General features: G+C 29.8%; 5 protein-coding genes across 8 annotated transcripts in view; 2 read left to right on the plus strand and 3 right to left on the minus strand.

Annotated features, from left to right (window-relative positions):
- The window catches only part of Rme-8 (receptor mediated endocytosis 8), a 55,379-nt gene extending 53,184 nt beyond the window's left edge, over positions 1-2,195 (plus strand). For all 3 annotated transcript variants that reach the window (XM_083042205.1, XM_083042203.1, XM_083042204.1), the window contains 5 exons: positions 15-228; positions 338-523; positions 624-764; positions 855-1,095; positions 1,176-2,195. In XM_083042205.1, coding sequence (XP_082898331.1) covers positions 15-228; positions 338-523; positions 624-764; positions 855-1,095; positions 1,176-1,291 — 898 coding nt within the window. In that variant the 3' untranslated portion in view covers positions 1,292-2,195. The remainder of the gene's footprint in view (positions 1-14; positions 229-337; positions 524-623; positions 765-854; positions 1,096-1,175) is intronic.
- The window catches only part of Accoas (acetyl coenzyme A synthase), an 82,056-nt gene that overhangs the window by 53,165 nt on the left and 12,350 nt on the right, over positions 1-16,541 (plus strand). The gene's annotated exons all lie outside the window — the stretch shown is intronic.
- On the minus strand, positions 3,305-10,708 carry LOC145938515 (tyrosine-protein kinase receptor torso-like). 2 transcript variants are annotated; one of them, XM_083042208.1, is made up of 18 exons: positions 8,485-9,341; positions 8,342-8,387; positions 8,106-8,248; positions 7,555-7,681; positions 7,316-7,423; positions 7,155-7,225; positions 6,916-7,078; positions 6,668-6,828; positions 6,465-6,591; positions 6,252-6,382; positions 5,742-5,955; positions 5,380-5,552; positions 5,156-5,246; positions 4,996-5,061; positions 4,845-4,918; positions 4,406-4,620; positions 4,179-4,316; positions 3,305-4,083 (listed from the first exon to the last, which is right to left on the minus strand). In XM_083042208.1, the coding sequence occupies exons 1-18, from the start codon at positions 8,527-8,529 to the stop codon at positions 3,915-3,917; spliced, it is 2,262 nt and encodes a 753-aa protein (XP_082898334.1). In that variant the 5' UTR covers positions 8,530-9,341; the 3' UTR covers positions 3,305-3,914. The 2 variants fall into 2 exon arrangements, with proteins under 2 accessions (XP_082898334.1, XP_082898333.1); XM_083042207.1 differs by lacking the exon at positions 8,485-9,341 and adding an exon at positions 10,484-10,708 and having other exon boundaries at positions 3,306-4,083.
- Positions 11,254-12,001, minus strand: LOC145938521 (dolichyl-diphosphooligosaccharide--protein glycosyltransferase subunit 4). Its single transcript, XM_083042223.1, has 2 exons — positions 11,841-12,001; positions 11,254-11,425 (listed from the first exon to the last, which is right to left on the minus strand). The coding sequence occupies exon 1, from the start codon at positions 11,999-12,001 to the stop codon at positions 11,897-11,899; it is 105 nt and encodes a 34-aa protein (XP_082898349.1). The 3' UTR covers positions 11,254-11,425; positions 11,841-11,896.
- LOC145938512 (uncharacterized) lies at positions 11,862-16,255 on the minus strand. Its single transcript, XM_083042206.1, has 6 exons — positions 15,901-16,255; positions 15,685-15,820; positions 13,520-15,579; positions 12,909-13,195; positions 12,136-12,692; positions 11,862-12,001 (listed from the first exon to the last, which is right to left on the minus strand). The coding sequence occupies exons 2-5, from the start codon at positions 15,751-15,753 to the stop codon at positions 12,544-12,546; spliced, it is 2,565 nt and encodes an 854-aa protein (XP_082898332.1). The 5' UTR covers positions 15,754-15,820; positions 15,901-16,255; the 3' UTR covers positions 11,862-12,001; positions 12,136-12,543.

Here is a 16,541-nt window from a genome sequence, read left to right on the forward strand (position 1 = left end):
TTTTTATCTTTTAGATATCATGCATTACAGAGACGGAATCCTAATGCCATATTAAAGTTACCTGATACACAGAATAATATCGACATCGCGACCAACGAACCTGTCGTAGGTGGAGTATATCTTAGATTATTCATAGCCAGTCCTGCTTGGGCGCTTAGGAAACCAAAAGAATTCTTAAGTGAACTGATGGATACTACATTAACGCTGATGTCCAAGGAAAAGACTGATGTAAATGTTATAAAATGAATTGATACTAAAACATATTAGAAATATTATATCAATATTTATGTTGCATTAATATTTATATATATTACATTATGTGTATTTTTGCAACTAGACGGATATGTTGGAATTAACGACCCAGGCTCTCGTGTGTCTACTCCAAGCACAACCTACTTTGGCGGACCAAGTACCATCCTTGGGTCATATACCGCGACTTTGTCGACAGATGGCTGTCCAGAATAGTCAGCCATCAGTATATAAAACAGCTATATTAATTCTACATCAATTAGCTACGAGCGAAGTAAGTAGCCTTTGATTTTGTATATGTATGCGTATGTGCGCGCTTGTATGATAATTATAGTTTCATTTCTAATTCTCGTTTTCGATTTATGCTCGCATAGATTTGTATCTCGTCCATATGTCAAACAGATTGCATAAGTCCGTTGAAGCATGCGATGCAATCGAGAAGAGACATTATTGCAGTGGCATGTGAAACATTGAACAGGTTATTTTCAACTAATGAAGATAGACTTATTAAGCAGGTAGGCACATGTGAAAAACGTTCATGTTAATTACATGTTAAAATATTGTGTTGAAAAATATTAGATACAGTATTTTGTTACTACATGTAGGCATTGGATGCCGAAATGGTACCATATCTTTTAAATATATTAGAAGGGCGCTTAGATATCGTTGAGAATCCTGCCACGACTAAAGCACAAATAGTAAAAGCTTTAAAAGCCATGACAAAAAGTTTACTTCTTGGTGAAAAAGTTAATGCCATTTTGGAAAAATCGAGCGTATGGGCCGAGTATAAGGATCAGCGGCATGATCTGTTCATTTCTAACAATACAAGTTCTGGTTACCTTACAGGTAAAATATACGAATAGCTTTTAACGTGTATCAAATAAATATTTTTGGCTAATTGAAATTTTCTATTGCTCGATTATTAGCCGCAACGCCTGTATCTGCTGGCTACTTAACAGCGGGGCCAAGTGCAACTTTGACCGCGGGCCCACCACCGGTAGACAGAGAAGATAATCTAATTAATAGAAATGATAGCATCTGATATAGGTAGCAACGTAAGTGGTACAAAAGACAGTGAGGAGGTCAGTACTGAGAGATTCCTATCGGTAAAATACCGGTATAGAGACTACATTGTCTGTGATTTTTGGCTTCTTAAAGAAAGAAATTTATTAATCAAATATTGTTTTTGCTGTATAATCTTTATATTATAGGATCATTTAATATATTTCGTTCTTTAATTACATTTATATATATATGAGTCGTAGTGTATAATGTAGCTATAAAACTTAAATTGTCAGTTTTTAAGATAACACAAGTATAGATATATATTAGATAAAATTATAATATTCTCCGAGACATCTTATTATATCAAACAAGTTTCGGATAAATTTTTATCTTATACTCAGCAGCGTCGCGTAATATGACATTTTGTTACGTTTCTGGTAAACGGATTTATATTTGTAAGTTTATCCGCAGGGTATTTAAAAAAAACAAAAATATAATTCGATAGTATTGCCTGACGTGCATTCGAAAAATCGACTTTTTTTCTGTATCTAAAAATCTAAGTAAAGAAATAATTATCAGTTAATTAAGCTTACATTAGCTTAAAATAATGTATTATTTTTTTTTTTTTCGATTTTGACAATCATGTTTTCACGCCTATGTGTAACCGATTAAGATTATTTTCCAACTTTTAAGCTTAATTACACGTTAATTATATCTCCACTTAAATTTTTATTAAGGAAAGATATCTATCTTAACCAATTCTCATATCTTTAGGAATATCTAAATATGTATGATATGGAATATTATGAGATTTATTTTTTAATTAGATTAACCATGAGTTTACGTGTAAAAATTTTCCAGAAAACTATGAGTAAGAATTATGTAATATAATTTGCAGTAAAATCAAAAAAAAAAAAAAAAAAAGAAAAAGAAAAAGAAAACCAACAGGAATTTATATGTAGTAATGCAACAACTTTCTCTGTGATAGCATGTAATTGTGACGGATACATATAACAACAAATGGTGGTACGTTTCCAAGTTTGGCCACTGCAAAAACACATTTTCAATGGTCACATTCCAAGCAGTCAGAAATATAAAATGTACTATGTACTCTAAAATTGAGCACGTCCTTATGAAAGAAAAAGATTAGAAACTATATGAAAAAAAGATTAACATAAATTAAAAACATATATTAAAGAATTGGAATATATCCTTATCTATTCATGCATGATGAAAAATGAAAAGCTACATTTTTTCTTAAAGTTATATTATCAGAATAAAAGTTTAATTGAAAAGTATAATGTATTTATTTGTGCATATTTACGATGCACATGTTTTTTTCTTGAGACGATATCACATATTTTTAAATATCAGAAGATATTTTTAATTGTATGCTTGGTAACCATCAATTCAAACGTATCTCGAATTTTGGATGTCATACTTGCTATTTATTATCTTGAAATATACATTACTATGTATACTTTAATATTAAAAAAATATATACTATTTATATCATTATAATTATCTAATATGTCAATTTTTCTACGACCTTTCTAATACATAATTTTCCAATCACATACAATAGAGTTCTACTCAAGCCGTCAAAAATTGCAGTATATTATTGAACAGAATATTTGCTGATTATTTATTGTAAAATTTTTCAATTCTAATTGTTAGGGAATCTCGAAAATTTATATAAAAATACATACATATACAACTATCTGATAAAACTACGAAAAAAATTCTTCATTAATATTCATGAATATTTGTAGACATCCATATGAGAAAATTTCCAAAAAATAATTTATATAAAAGACATTATTTAAAGAAGGATCATGGAAGTAGAAGGACAGAAGCATTAGAGCATTTTTTAGATATCTTTACATTTAGATTTTATCTAAATAATATCTTTTTTCATCATTTACTATAATATTTGATTAATATAACATCTTAGTAATTTATAACAATATATTTAAAACATTGAAATGATATCGATTTTAAATATTATAATACGAATGCAAATTATATTGCTCTTGCCATGCATTAATTATACATTTTTGCATTTCAAGCTTGAAGGATCGGATTATATACATAACAAATATATATACAGAATAAACTTAATTAACTTTAATTTCATAGTAATAATAATATGGTATGTATGTTACGTAGAAATGCATTTATTTGCGATTATATTTATGATTTATGTACGAAAGAATAAAAATTAAATTAAGGTTTTTCTTTTTACATTTCAAGTTATATAATATATTAGTAGAATTTTATCTGTGCGCACTCGTCGATTTTCTTTTTTAGAAGAAATGGAAGAAATTGATCAGATAAAAAAATGTATATTAAATAAATTATACACAAATTTTGAACATATTGCACCGTATTGTGTATAAACAATTTGTTAATTTAACTCCAAATGAAAAAACCATAGTTATATTTTATCTCACAAAGTTCTTAAAATTGCGAGCAATATATTGTAAATACATACATACGTATAGGAAAGAAATTTACCACAGATTATTATATGACATATGATTAAAAAATAAATGATTTTGCACACGATACAAATTCTTTGAATTTCGATTCGACGAATTATAGTTAATGCATGTGCTTCTATCATATTATTATTTTAATTCTATTTAACATGCATTGAGCTATCTTTTTTCGCTAATTTCATCAGCTGATTCTTGTAGAACCTCACACAGATTCAAATATTTGTTTTCCGAATAATTACTGAGCAATTTGTCCAAATTTTGTTTCAATTCGGTAAAAGTCGGTCTACTTTGCGGCCTCAGATTCCAACACGAATACATTATATTATACCTATATATACAAAAAATAAAGAAAAATTAATATATAAATTTGAGAATCACAGAATTTACTAAATAAAAAAATGTTATGTCTAAATATATATGTACAGTTCTCGACCGCAGTTTGGTGGTCTTTCCATCCGATATCCAGATTTGAGAAGTTGTAAAATTCTATTTGTGGGTGTTCCAGGATATGGCATGGCACCTAAAGTGACTATTTCCCACAACAAAATACCAAAAGCCCATCTGTAAATTCAATTTTTATTGTAAATAATGGAACAAATGGCATATAATATATATTATATAGTCTGACAATGAGATAAAATAATGCTTACACATCGCTATAAGTAGTATATATTTGATGCGTTAAAGCCTCGATTGCCATCCATTTCAAAGGTAATTTACCATTTCCTTTTTTTCGATAAACGTTTTCTTGATAGATATCGCGACTGAGACCAAAATCTGAAATTTTCACCACTCCATCCGGTCGCACTAATACATTACGAGCGGCCAAATCACGATGTACTATCCGATTGGAAGATAAAAATTCCTAAACACAATATTTTTAAACATTCTTTTGATTTTTACATAAAAATAAAGAGACAGTAGTAATATATCATGATATTTCAATATACATGAAATTATTATCTTTTTTATAAAACGTACGTAATTTGTGCACTATAATTTAAAAAATTAACGCGTATATAATTATGAAACACACATATATAATTATTAATAAATTGTGTTAATATCAACATAACTTATATATATTACCATTCCTGTAGCTACTTGTTTAGCGAAATTCAATAAATCAGCGGAAGTAATATTCTCTGCGCATTTTATTACATCTACAAGAACAGAAGAATTGTATTATGTACGTGCTATCTAAATATTCAATTAAACAGTTATATCTATAATGATTTACCTTGTTGAATATCATATAAGCGATTGGTGATTGTGCGTGTGTTTTTACAGAAAGATTCGCTCTTTCCTATACAATGTGATAAAAAAAGCTTTTGTAGGATAAATATTCGGAATTTGTTATTTTTATATAATTTATATGATATATGTATATATACTAAAACCTTGATGTATGTCTTTATTGGCAAAGGACAGCGGCTCGAATTTCAAATGAGTCCTACGTTCAAATACGGCATTTACTAAATTCTGCCAAACCTTGAAACGAAATTCAATGGAATGCTTCCTTTTCGTAAGTAATAACAAACAAAAGCAATTATTTTTATTACTTCGAACAAAACTATAATGCATTTTTCTATTTTATAATATACTTATTTTTTCAACAGCTCACCGTTCTTAAATACGTTTGTAAGTCTCCCTTGCTGCAGTATTCCACTACTAGTAAAGGTTTATTATACAAAGTGCAGTATCCAATTAAAGATACTATGTTTGGATGCTGACCAGCGGCTCTCATCATTGAAATTTCTTGATGAAAGCTTTTTATATCCTCTATCGTTGGATCGTCTGCATAATGAGATAAGATAATTATTTACATCCTATGTAATGCATTCTGATACTTTTGCACATATGCGATCATATATATATATATATATATATATATATATATATATATAATTAAGATTTCTTTAACACGTTTTGTGTTTCATGTAAATATTCTGTTACATAATGTTTTTTTTTTATATATCATGATACCTTTCATCATTTTAACGGCTACATCTGTGATGATAGTGTCAACTTCATCCTGCAACGATGCAAGTCTGACAATACCGTATGCTCCACTGCCCAATACACCTTTAAGTCTCAACTTTTGTGGATTAAGCTCGAATTTATCGTATGGCAAAAGAGTATCTCCATTGTCGACCGCGTAATCTCGTTTTAAAGGTTTCTTTAGAGAATCCATAGAATCCTATATGTAATACGAAAAATCTCTAAGATAAATACTTGTCTCAGATAATTACTTCAATAAATGCATCAGCGTAAAATGAAAGAAATTAATTATAATAGTAATAAACTTATTTATTAAATATTCTAACGTTAAATTATTAATTTTTATATAACAGACATGTGGGACTCATAATCAGGTACGATTGATAACTATTGTATTCAATATTTACAAAAGTGAAAGCGCGGTTGAATATATATCTCGAAATTATTTTTCAAACTTTAAAGCTGAATATATAATTTATCGATTAATGAACTTACCTCAAAATGCATGTATTCCATATTCATTTTTTTACTCTTTTTTTTACGATGCTGCATACAAATCACCCCAAACACTACCGCAATGATCATTAATATCGGTAATGCTATGATAATCTCACGATAAGATAGTTCTGCAATTATAATGTGACATAATACATATTTCATCCGAAGTTTATTCAATGGAATAAATTAAAATGATTACCGCGTATTTACCTACTACTTCATCAATGTTTCCCGATACAGTTGATTGTAAACTTACACCACCCATTGATTCCGCCACGATACTAATTTCATATTGTGATCCTACATCAACGTTCAAGAAGGAAGCTTCGAGTGCATCCTGCAGAAAAAAATCATTTATAGAAATTATGTAGAAACATAACATTTGTAGAAATTATTATTGTGATAATACTAACTCCAGATACAATCAATAGATACGGTTCGACTCGAAACGAATCAAATTGTACTGTATAATTGTCTGGTTGTAAAATGGATTTATTCCAGCTAATTACGATATCGTATACTCCTTGATGTTTTCGAATATGTTCTGCTTGTAAACCCTTTACCTTTTCAGGTGCTATAAAAAAATCATTAATTGTAATTTAAATTAGTTTAGCTTCGAAATGAGCTTTTATTATTCCTGGCGACTATTTTAATAGCTTACCGCAGATGTTTAAATTGCGATGAACTTCTAAGCACGATGGTGTGACAAAAGTAAATATCGTTGCATTACTAATTTTAGAGAAGTTATCATTACCCGATCGAATCGATACGGTATTGTTTTGCTCGTATTGTAAGCGTCTGAGAAAAAAGCGGAAATCTAAAGACTAAAAAGATACATGAATATTTGATAAAATTTTTGGTAAAATTAAAATAAAAGGATTTATATCAATATAATTTTACCGTTTTTAAATCGAAATTTATCAAGTTATGTTCCCCAGACCAAGATAGTATATTATAATTACAGCTTCGATCTAAAAAATGTTATTCGCAATGCCTTAATATTTTCATATATACAATAAATAATATACTAATAAATCATTATTAGACAATATTATATATACCTTCAGCAGGCTCAAAAATAATTTCCACTTGTAATTCGCATACATTTTTACTATCTTCTTCGATTTTCAAAATTGAAATGTAATCAATTTTGCGTGGTTGATAATCAACTGCAAATATTAATCAAGTTTATAGTAAATAAAAAATTAAATAATACAACAAATAAATAGTGTAAAATAAATATATGTAGAAGTATATAGCAATAATACAACAAAAAGTTATCGGTTCAGAAAATTAATACCTGCATAAGTTGAAAACCAATCCGACGTTTCGGCTAATGAAACTCCATTCTGTGTTAATCTGTATAAACGATAACGATAAAGCGTATCCGCTGTCAAATTTGAAAATGTCGATAATCCGCCATTGCTCTACAAAAAAAATTTATCTTGTAAAAAGAGGCAAAATGCTTTGTAATCCAGAAAATTTGTTTCTGTAAAATTTTGCCGTATAAATTAACACGATGTTTTATGCATAAGTATAAAGAAATATTCTCTTTAAATAATATTATTCATTTGACTTTTGCGCGAATATGAAGAAAACATTAATATTGCGGAATTCATCACGTTATAAATTTAATTTACACTTTATACAAGTATACGTCTTAGTTTTTAACTTTCAAGTAGATTTAATATACCTAAAACTATTTGAAAATTGTTCTATTGCAATTCCAACTTTTCATACTATCATTATACGTATCACAACTATTTCTTTTGTCAAAAATAAGACTCAAAATAAGACCGTGATGTATCAAATAATTAATTGTATATATTTAAGAGTCAAAAAAGCATTTACCACTATAGTTACACCCCATGTATCAACGGAAACACTTTGTTCAATAACGTAGATCCCAGGAGTGTGTTTAATTATTAGCGAGTTCGTTCCTCTGCAGTATAAACTGACGTTTTCGCCAGCTTCTTCGTTTATTCTCGGATAAGCTATCGTAAAATTATTTGTAATATTTAAAGGGGCAAGAGATATTTTTAGACTGTACAATTAATTATTTTATAATTTAATATTATTTAACTTACGCTTAAATTCATCTGTAGGTTGTAAACAACCATCTCGACACGACTCCTGAAAGACAAATAATTGACGCGCATTATAACAGATAGACATAATTATACCTGTTACGCAGTAATATATGAAGATATTATTTTCCAATTTTAAATACCGCATTTTTTTCTCTATTTTCCGTGAATAAATTTTTCAAGACCATGCCACGATAATAAGCAACGAGATTCTGGCAAATATTCAGTAGAGATATGTTTGATATATTCAGTAGAGTATTTTTGAACACCAATCGGATGTACCACGAACGATCGTTCTCGGCACGGTCACTTTGCACACATTCTAAGGTTTTAAATGATACTTAAAATATATCGCAATCCCCTCTCCGAGAAGATGATAACCAGTTGAAGTCTCATTTACATGTCGCGCGTTTAAAAAATTTAGATTTACAATTAACGTAGCGTATATAGAGACCTCATTAATAATATATCATTTTTTCAAGTAAATTTAAACGCGGGAAATAAAGTAAGACGAAAACACAGGATGTCGCGATCAGATTACAGAATCCTGCTGTAAACATTCATGTGATTTTAAGTCGCGTCTGTTTTTTACGCGATATACATATACACCCATACAAGCAACATAGCACATATGCGATTGTCGTCAACACGTCAATACGCAAATCGAAACTGTTGCAAAACTTTACCTCGTACACACTTGCATTTAGCGTGTGCGTAAACAGCGAAAGAGAGACGCATTTTATCAATTTGACCTGCGTTTAAATAGTATATACTTGTAGGCGATAATGGAATAATTTGCATAGAGCACCACGAATTGATGCAGCATGATCGCGTCCATTATCATCTACAAATACCATTTAAATTGATGCATCATGTGTTTTTTTGTCGCCTGTTAATCGAAAAGAAAGATAAGTTTTTTATTAAGACCCTTTCTCGCGCAATTGCGAATATATGTTGACGTATAATAATTTACATCATTAATTATTTATCATTAAAATTTTGTACAAAAAAACACTTAATTTTTCGTTTATTAAAATTGTTTTAAATTTAGCTCGCGCAAGTATGACTTTTCACAAGTGCAAAAAGTAACACGAAAAAGGAGATAAACATGTTTAAAGCAACTTCAAGCATTATGCAGTCTGCTGTCTGCTGCTTTAGTACTTTTCTCTTTCAATATAGTAGTTTAATATGTATTTACGATGCAGTTTAACTTAAAACTATATTATATATTGTTTAGTATATTTTTTAAAAGATCGCGAGAGAATTTCGATACTATTTGTATAATATTACTGTTTGTATGTTAAATATCGTAAGTGAATATAAAATCATTATTATGTATTATACGACATTATAAATGTGAGAATTTTTTTCAAATCTAAATAATGGAAACAACCCAGTAATATCGTTTTTATCGATTCAAATAACGATCGTGTAGCTACTTTTCAGGTTTTCAATTATATTGACACAGGTGTCGAAACGAAGATCTAAAATGTATATAGTATTGTTGAACATGTTTTATTTCGTGTCTATAAAAAGATACTCAGGCTCGACATAGGTAAATTCCTAGCAAAGAAATTCCTTGAAAGTTGAGATATTCTTTTTCAAAAAATGGATATTCGATTCTATCAAACATATTTTCGCAATGAGTTTACAAAAATAATAATTAAGTCAGTAGTATTTCTCTCTCTCTCTCTCTCTCTCTCTCTCTCTCTCTCTCTCTCTCTCTCTCTCTCTCGCGGCAACTCAATAATTGAATACAAACTTCGCACATCGCCCTTTAATATATAAACATCTTTATATCTTTTGATATCATCGCGACATACATTGAATTTTACGTTCGCTATCAGTGAATTTTTGCTCTTGTACACTATCATTTGTACTATCATTTTTCCGATATAAAATTACGTATGGTACGTCGCACTTGCACGTTTTTCCCAAGCTGATTTTGTATTGCAAATTGGTATGAATGGATTACAGATTAAGTATAGACAAATCGTGTGGTAAATTATTGAAATATGTAAAATAGAATATTAAAATATTAATTAAAATAAAATATCGCATACACATCCATGTAATAAAATAAATCGTACATATATCTATACTATAATAGGGAGAGTAAAATATTTTTATAATTTGACTTACATTTTTACATACTGCTAAGCATTCAGCGATATTCAGCGCTTCTTGGAAGATGAACCCATGAATAGTAATTGCACAAAAAGATAACAAGAGCATAAACAACATTCCGGGAACTTTGTTAGATGTATGCATTATCCATCCAAGATTCACTGACTGAAAAGTACTTGGCTTTATGGAGCAAAGATGATAACGTATACTCTCTATGTCTTCATTTTCATTTCGCTTATTACTTTCTTCATTTTCAGTTGATTACAAGCGAACTGCATAATTTATTACATCGGATAAATTCAATATAGCTGATCTATTTCAAGTCCAAAGGATATTTATCAAAGAAATAACACAAGATAAGCATATAAATATGTAAAATAAGCACTTTTGTAAGGTATTATTATTATTTCACAAGATTACGTCCAAAATATAAATGAATTTAAATGTTCAATTTTTAAAATATGCACATTTAATGGTAAAGTCGCGTTGCATTTCGACGCATTATAAGCAGCACATATTCAAGCTGAATTGCATTCCTGGCGATTAATGTCGTGAAACTAAAGTGCCCGCGAAGAGCTTACGAACGTGACGCAAATGAATCCACATTTGAAGAAGCTCGAGTGTTGTTTTAACGCGTATTATGACGGTCCCCTACCACGACTTACGACTACACCTTGTATGTTAATAAAAGGTGGGATTTACTCCCACTTTTCTTCTCTTCTACGTATATTGTATTCGATATTATTCGTCATTTTTAGAAAAAAGATGTAGCTTAACTTGTATAATTCATTGCAACATTTTTAATTTAATAGATTAGAAGAGTTACATTTCCATACGCAAACAAAGTATATAACATTTTTCCTTCCGCATCAAATATGGTAAATGATTTAAAGTTTGGATTGTGTTATGCTAAACAAAATCCTGCAACTGTACTTCAGTTCTCTTTAGGCATTCAACCTGAAATATGTTAATTTAATGACATGAAAAATGTATTTGAAGTATATTGTGAAGTAATAATTAAAATTGATTGATGAATGTACATTGTTGTTTACGAGATTTAACAGATATACCTATTGAACAGAGACCTTTAAAAAAGTCGTGACTATTCACATAATATTGTTTTTGATAACAATTTTTTATGTTTGTCTATTTCAAAAATCAAATTTATGCGAAAGAGAAAACACGATAAAATAAAGGAAAGTATTTTCTAGAATTTAATTTCTAGAAATTCAATATATATATATGAAAAAAAAGATTGCATAATTTCTATCTATCATATGTGTATAACAAAAATACATATGATGATTTAATATTTCAAAGTGTCAAAGCGACGTATTTATTGAACATTATAGTAAACGTGGAAGTAACATACATGTGGTCGATTCAATAACATAGGTTATGTTACACCGAGTGAACTTCCTTCTCTCCTTATTTCGAATAATTTGCGTTTATGTAGTGAAATATAAATACTAAGAAAAATAGAGCAACTCCCAGGATGTTGCAAAATACGGCCAATTGTACGTCCGTGATCATCTGGAAAAACAATTAGATGATGTTCAAATGATCAGATTTGATATTGTTATAATATACTCCAATCTCTTTCATCGAATAACGCAATAACAACGAATAATTTTATAAAGTGTGAATTTATATGTATTAACTATTACCTTGAGGTTGTACGAGATTATCGCTTCACTATTTCCAAAAGATTATACCGTAACAGATAACGTTTATATAGCAATATACAAGCAAATGACATGCCTTGACAAAAAAAAAAAGATCTAAGTCTCCACCAGATGGGGTTTAAATTTCCGCTCTTCTCTCAAGTGGGGTTTGAATCTCTGATAAGCAGGGTTTGAGTCTCCACTAAGGATTTCAGTATATAATAAAATGTAAAATGTTATCCGAAAATTATGACATCAACGTCAAGAATCACTCTATATTTAATTAAATCACTTATTATATTATTTTAAATACTTTTACTTCTCTTTCTTCGTCTTATACAAGATTCTTATAAAAATCATTTATGTAATAAAATTATTGCTGATGATTGGATATATAAGTTAATTTTAAATTTATAAAAATTTTGGTTGTCTTTTTAAAGTAGAAAGATCTAATATTCTGCTAGGACAAGTAGTACCAGGTGTTTGTACAAAAGGGAATTTTCCGGTCGCCGGTTTAAAATCGTGTTTAGGTGCCACTTCGCCATATGGCTTATTAGTATCTAAAAATAAATCAGAAAATAAATAAATATACTTGCAACACGCATGCACACAAATTAATTTTACATATTAAACAATGCTGATAATAATTATACAAGAGACATAAATTAGCATTATTAAAGAATTCATAATATATAGTTTTATACAAATCGTGTTCTCAATTCAATAACATGTTTACAAGTGATAGCATTTGCTTTAATTAATTCTGTAGTACTCACTTTCTATCTGAACGTTATTCTTTCCTGGTAGAATTTTGTATCTTTCTAAATAACGCATTGTAGCAAGAGACATATTAGTGCCATGCATATTGCTGAGCATGAGATGCTTTAATGAAGATGACTCTTGTTTATGCAATGCTATATCAGCTAGTTGTTCGTCGCTCAAATATTTTAATGCTAAAGCTTTCATGTGCATACTTGTATTTGTTTCATTTACAACGCTAGTAGTATGTATCATATTTGCTTGATAATCCAACCGAGGATAAAAAGACGAGTCAAAGTCCAACCTAAGAAGGAAATCACATAATTAGAGATATTTTTATTATACATGTACATCCAAGAATTAAAAAAAAAAAAATTTGGTATTTACTTCATGCATAAAAAATAATAAGTTTTTTTTTAATTATCAAATGAGTTATTCAAATGTTAGATAGCAATAATTCACTGAATTATTTTGCATTATCTTATCAATAATTTAATAGAATTTTTTATTTCTAAAATAATTTTTATTTAAACATGCAAATTTAATTAACATATTTAATTAGTATAAATTTAATTATATAGATAAAATAAAAAAATTAATAGAATAATATATAGAAATGGATACATACGTTTTATTATTACTATTTGATTCCCTATATTCATTGTTCTCAGTTAAATTGATTCCAAGTCTACGAAGTTGTTCCAAAGTGGCTGCTTTAACAGTATTCAATGCCGTTCTAGTTTCCATATCATTTTCTTGCTCCACTTTGCGAACTACCTTAGCGTTATTTTGATTTTTATCTTCCATAACACTAGAATTTTGTAAAATTTCATTAACTTGCCCTAAAACATTGTTATAGAATGTCCAGCCTATTTTCGGAGTATGCTTTAATGTATCACTCTCGTCATCGCTCATATATTCCTGCATCTCAACGTGAATACTTGGTTCTGGAGTCGGTGGTGGTCTTTCCAGTATTTTAAGATCACCTCCACTGAGTATTATGCTATCACCTACTTCTTTAATTTGTTTTGTATCAGTACCACTTTCCTTATTCCGATAGTTCTGATAATAATCTGTGGCAGGCAAATGGTTGTACGAAGAGTGTGTATTAGCATACATGTTAGCAGCATTCCTTTCCCTGTTTATAGTAGTATAATCATTTTCATTGCTGTGCGTTTTATTACAATTCATGCTTCCACTAGGGCTGCATTCGACGTTCATAGAAGCATTAAACATTTTTCTTGTATCTTGCATTTGTTTATTTGTATTATTATTTTCCTGCATGTACACTTCTTTGTGTATTTCTTTCTGATTTAGATCTGTAGGAGGATATCGATATACTTTTGCAGATTCTGAAGTATTACCCACATTATATATATCTGATTCCTTTAAAGTTTGTCTTTCTGAATCTTTTACGGACACATTAAAATTACTACTTTGCTGTTGATTAGAGGATAAATAACTTTCCGAATCCTCGACTATATTTTCTAATTGCGCTGCTCCAGTTGTGCATGTAAGTGTATTCTTATATCTTTTAACAGGCTCTGTAGTATCATGTACATTTACAGCATTTCTTCTATTGATATTGTTGTTTTCTCTGCAAACTTCTTTTTTCTCACATATTTCAGAATCTAATAAGAATGGACTATTTTGCACAGTAAACTCAAAACTTGTCATAACGCCAATCGAAACTTTTTGTTCCACGAAAGTTTTCTTTGATTGCTGTTCCAACAGTGCTGTTTCCAATTTATTATTATCACCAAACATTTTTAAATCTTTCTTTTCAATAGCAGATGTATTTTGTATACTCTCATTTTTCTTCATATCTTTGTTTTGAGATTGCGCAAGGGAGGTATCATAACAATTTATTGGTGGATACTTCAATACTTGACTTGCAAGAGACGATGAACAAGAACATGTCGATTTGTTCCTAAAATTTTCTTCCTGCATTCTTACTAATCTATCTATCTGTAGTTGTAAATTTTTTATCTGTTCACTCTGACTATTTACAAGTTGTAACAAAGTTCTTACTGTTTCATTATTGTCTATATTGTAATTGGAATAGTTAGATGCATGAAATTGTTGATATTCAGCATATGGCATTTGTAAATGTTCAGTTCCTTTTGAAGTATCTGGAATACCATTGTTAGACATTCTTGTGTTATGATCAGGTTTACTAAGCATTGGTTTTTGTAAAGAATTACAAGCTAAGAGTCTCTTGTTTGTAGGTGATGAATAGATCTCTCCACGATTACAAGAATTGTCCACATCAGGACATGCAAATTTTACACATTTCTCATATATTCCATCATTGGGTCTCACATTTACCTCTCGTTTTTGCATATTACAAGTTTTACCTTGCTCTTGTTGCTTTTGTATAGAAGCATCTGATTGCAATGCATGATTACAGCTATAAGAGTTTTTACATAATGGTGAAACATGTGTTGCATTTCTAGAATTAGGCTCGCGAGTGTAAGTCTGTTCCCTCCATGCTGCGTAAGAGTTAGGATTGCGTAAAATAGGCGATGTAGAATTAATGCGTTCTACAGGTTTGTCAATATTGTCAAGGACTCGTATTGGTTCCAACGATTTTACTGGTGGTGAATTGTTGCATCCATCATTCAGATTTCGTACGATTGGTTTCTCGAAGATTAAAGATACTTCAGGCACAGTTGGCACTGCAAAACACTATAAAAAAAAATTATCTTTGATTATATTTCTTTAATATCTTTAAATTGTACATACATAAGAGAACGATAAACGAATAAATGTTAAAAGGTAAAAACGACTTACGTCGAGTTTTATTGGTTTTGGTATAGTTCTTGGTTCAAATTCTTCATCATCGTAAGATTGATAATGCATGTTGAAAACTTGTGAGTTCACTTCAAGAAAGTTATCAAACTATTGTTGAAGATATTTATATTTTTACCTACAATTATTTTAAATAACTTAATCCAACTTTGTACGAATTTGCCTTTGATATCAGCGACTCCAAGCAATAATATTTACAATAATTCGTCTTTATTTTTTTTGGGGGGGGGGGGAATATTTAATGTGCCTTCAATCAATTTAGTCCAATTATGATTATATAGGAACTAATTCGTCTTTATCGGATTTTGTGGTTAGATGTAACAGCTGACACTGGCGTCTATTCAAAATATTTTAAAACCGGCGGAAAAACATAGTGATTTCATGCATCCAACTGTCGTACATATTTGTTGAATCAAACATGAAATAAAAAAAAGACAAAATATTGAAAAGGAGCATCAACCAATCAGAAAAGCGGCACAAATATGAACAATCAAATGACATTGCTTGCTAGAGAGAAGCCTTCAATTACGCACAGTACAATTGCATACGTTGCAATTGCACACCGTGCTTAGACACATAAAGTTGCGCACAGTTCTTTTGCGCACCGTTCGTTTGCACACCGTGCAATTGGACACGAAAATGCGCGACACATGGGCCGGTATTCATAGTCCGTTCTTATTTCAAGACTGTCTTAAGTAAGGGTGCCGTCACATGGGGCGTAACTTGCGTAAGCGTAATCAGCGGATCGCCAATCACCGAGTTATTCCGATAGAGCCCTTCGTCGAGTTCTATCGGAATAACTCGGTGATTGGCGATCCGCTGGTTACGCTTACGCAAGT

The sequence above is a fragment of the Prenolepis imparis genome, unplaced genomic scaffold, assembly GCF_030444845.1.
Source record: "Prenolepis imparis isolate NDT839.2.m4 unplaced genomic scaffold, iyPreImpa1.0 SCAF_7, whole genome shotgun sequence".
In the NCBI taxonomy this organism is placed as follows: Eukaryota; Metazoa; Arthropoda; class Insecta; order Hymenoptera; family Formicidae; genus Prenolepis; species Prenolepis imparis.

Excerpts from the sequence above, each read along its gene's own strand:
- LOC145938521 (XM_083042223.1), bottom strand. The coding sequence starts at position 12,001 with ATGATCACGGACGTACAATTGGCCGTATTTTGCAACATCCTGGGAGTT.
- LOC145938515 (XM_083042207.1), bottom strand. The coding sequence starts at position 10,612 with ATGCATACATCTAACAAAGTTCCCGGAATGTTGTTTATGCTCTTGTTA. Across the intron at positions 6,829-6,915 it reads TCGCAATTTAAACATCTGCG|CACCTGAAAAGGTAAAGGGT; the intron begins GTAAGCTATTAA and ends ATTTTTTTATAG. Across the intron at positions 5,956-6,251 it reads TGGAATACATGCATTTTGAG|GATTCTATGGATTCTCTAAA; the intron begins GTAAGTTCATTA and ends TATTACATATAG.
- LOC145938512 (XM_083042206.1), bottom strand. The coding sequence starts at position 15,753 with ATGCATTATCAATCTTACGATGATGAAGAATTTGAACCAAGAACTATA. Across the intron at positions 13,196-13,519 it reads TCAAATAGTAATAATAAAAC|GTTGGACTTTGACTCGTCTT; the intron begins GTATGTATCCAT and ends TTTCCTTCTTAG. Across the intron at positions 12,693-12,908 it reads GAATAACGTTCAGATAGAAA|ATACTAATAAGCCATATGGC; the intron begins GTGAGTACTACA and ends ATTTATTTTTAG.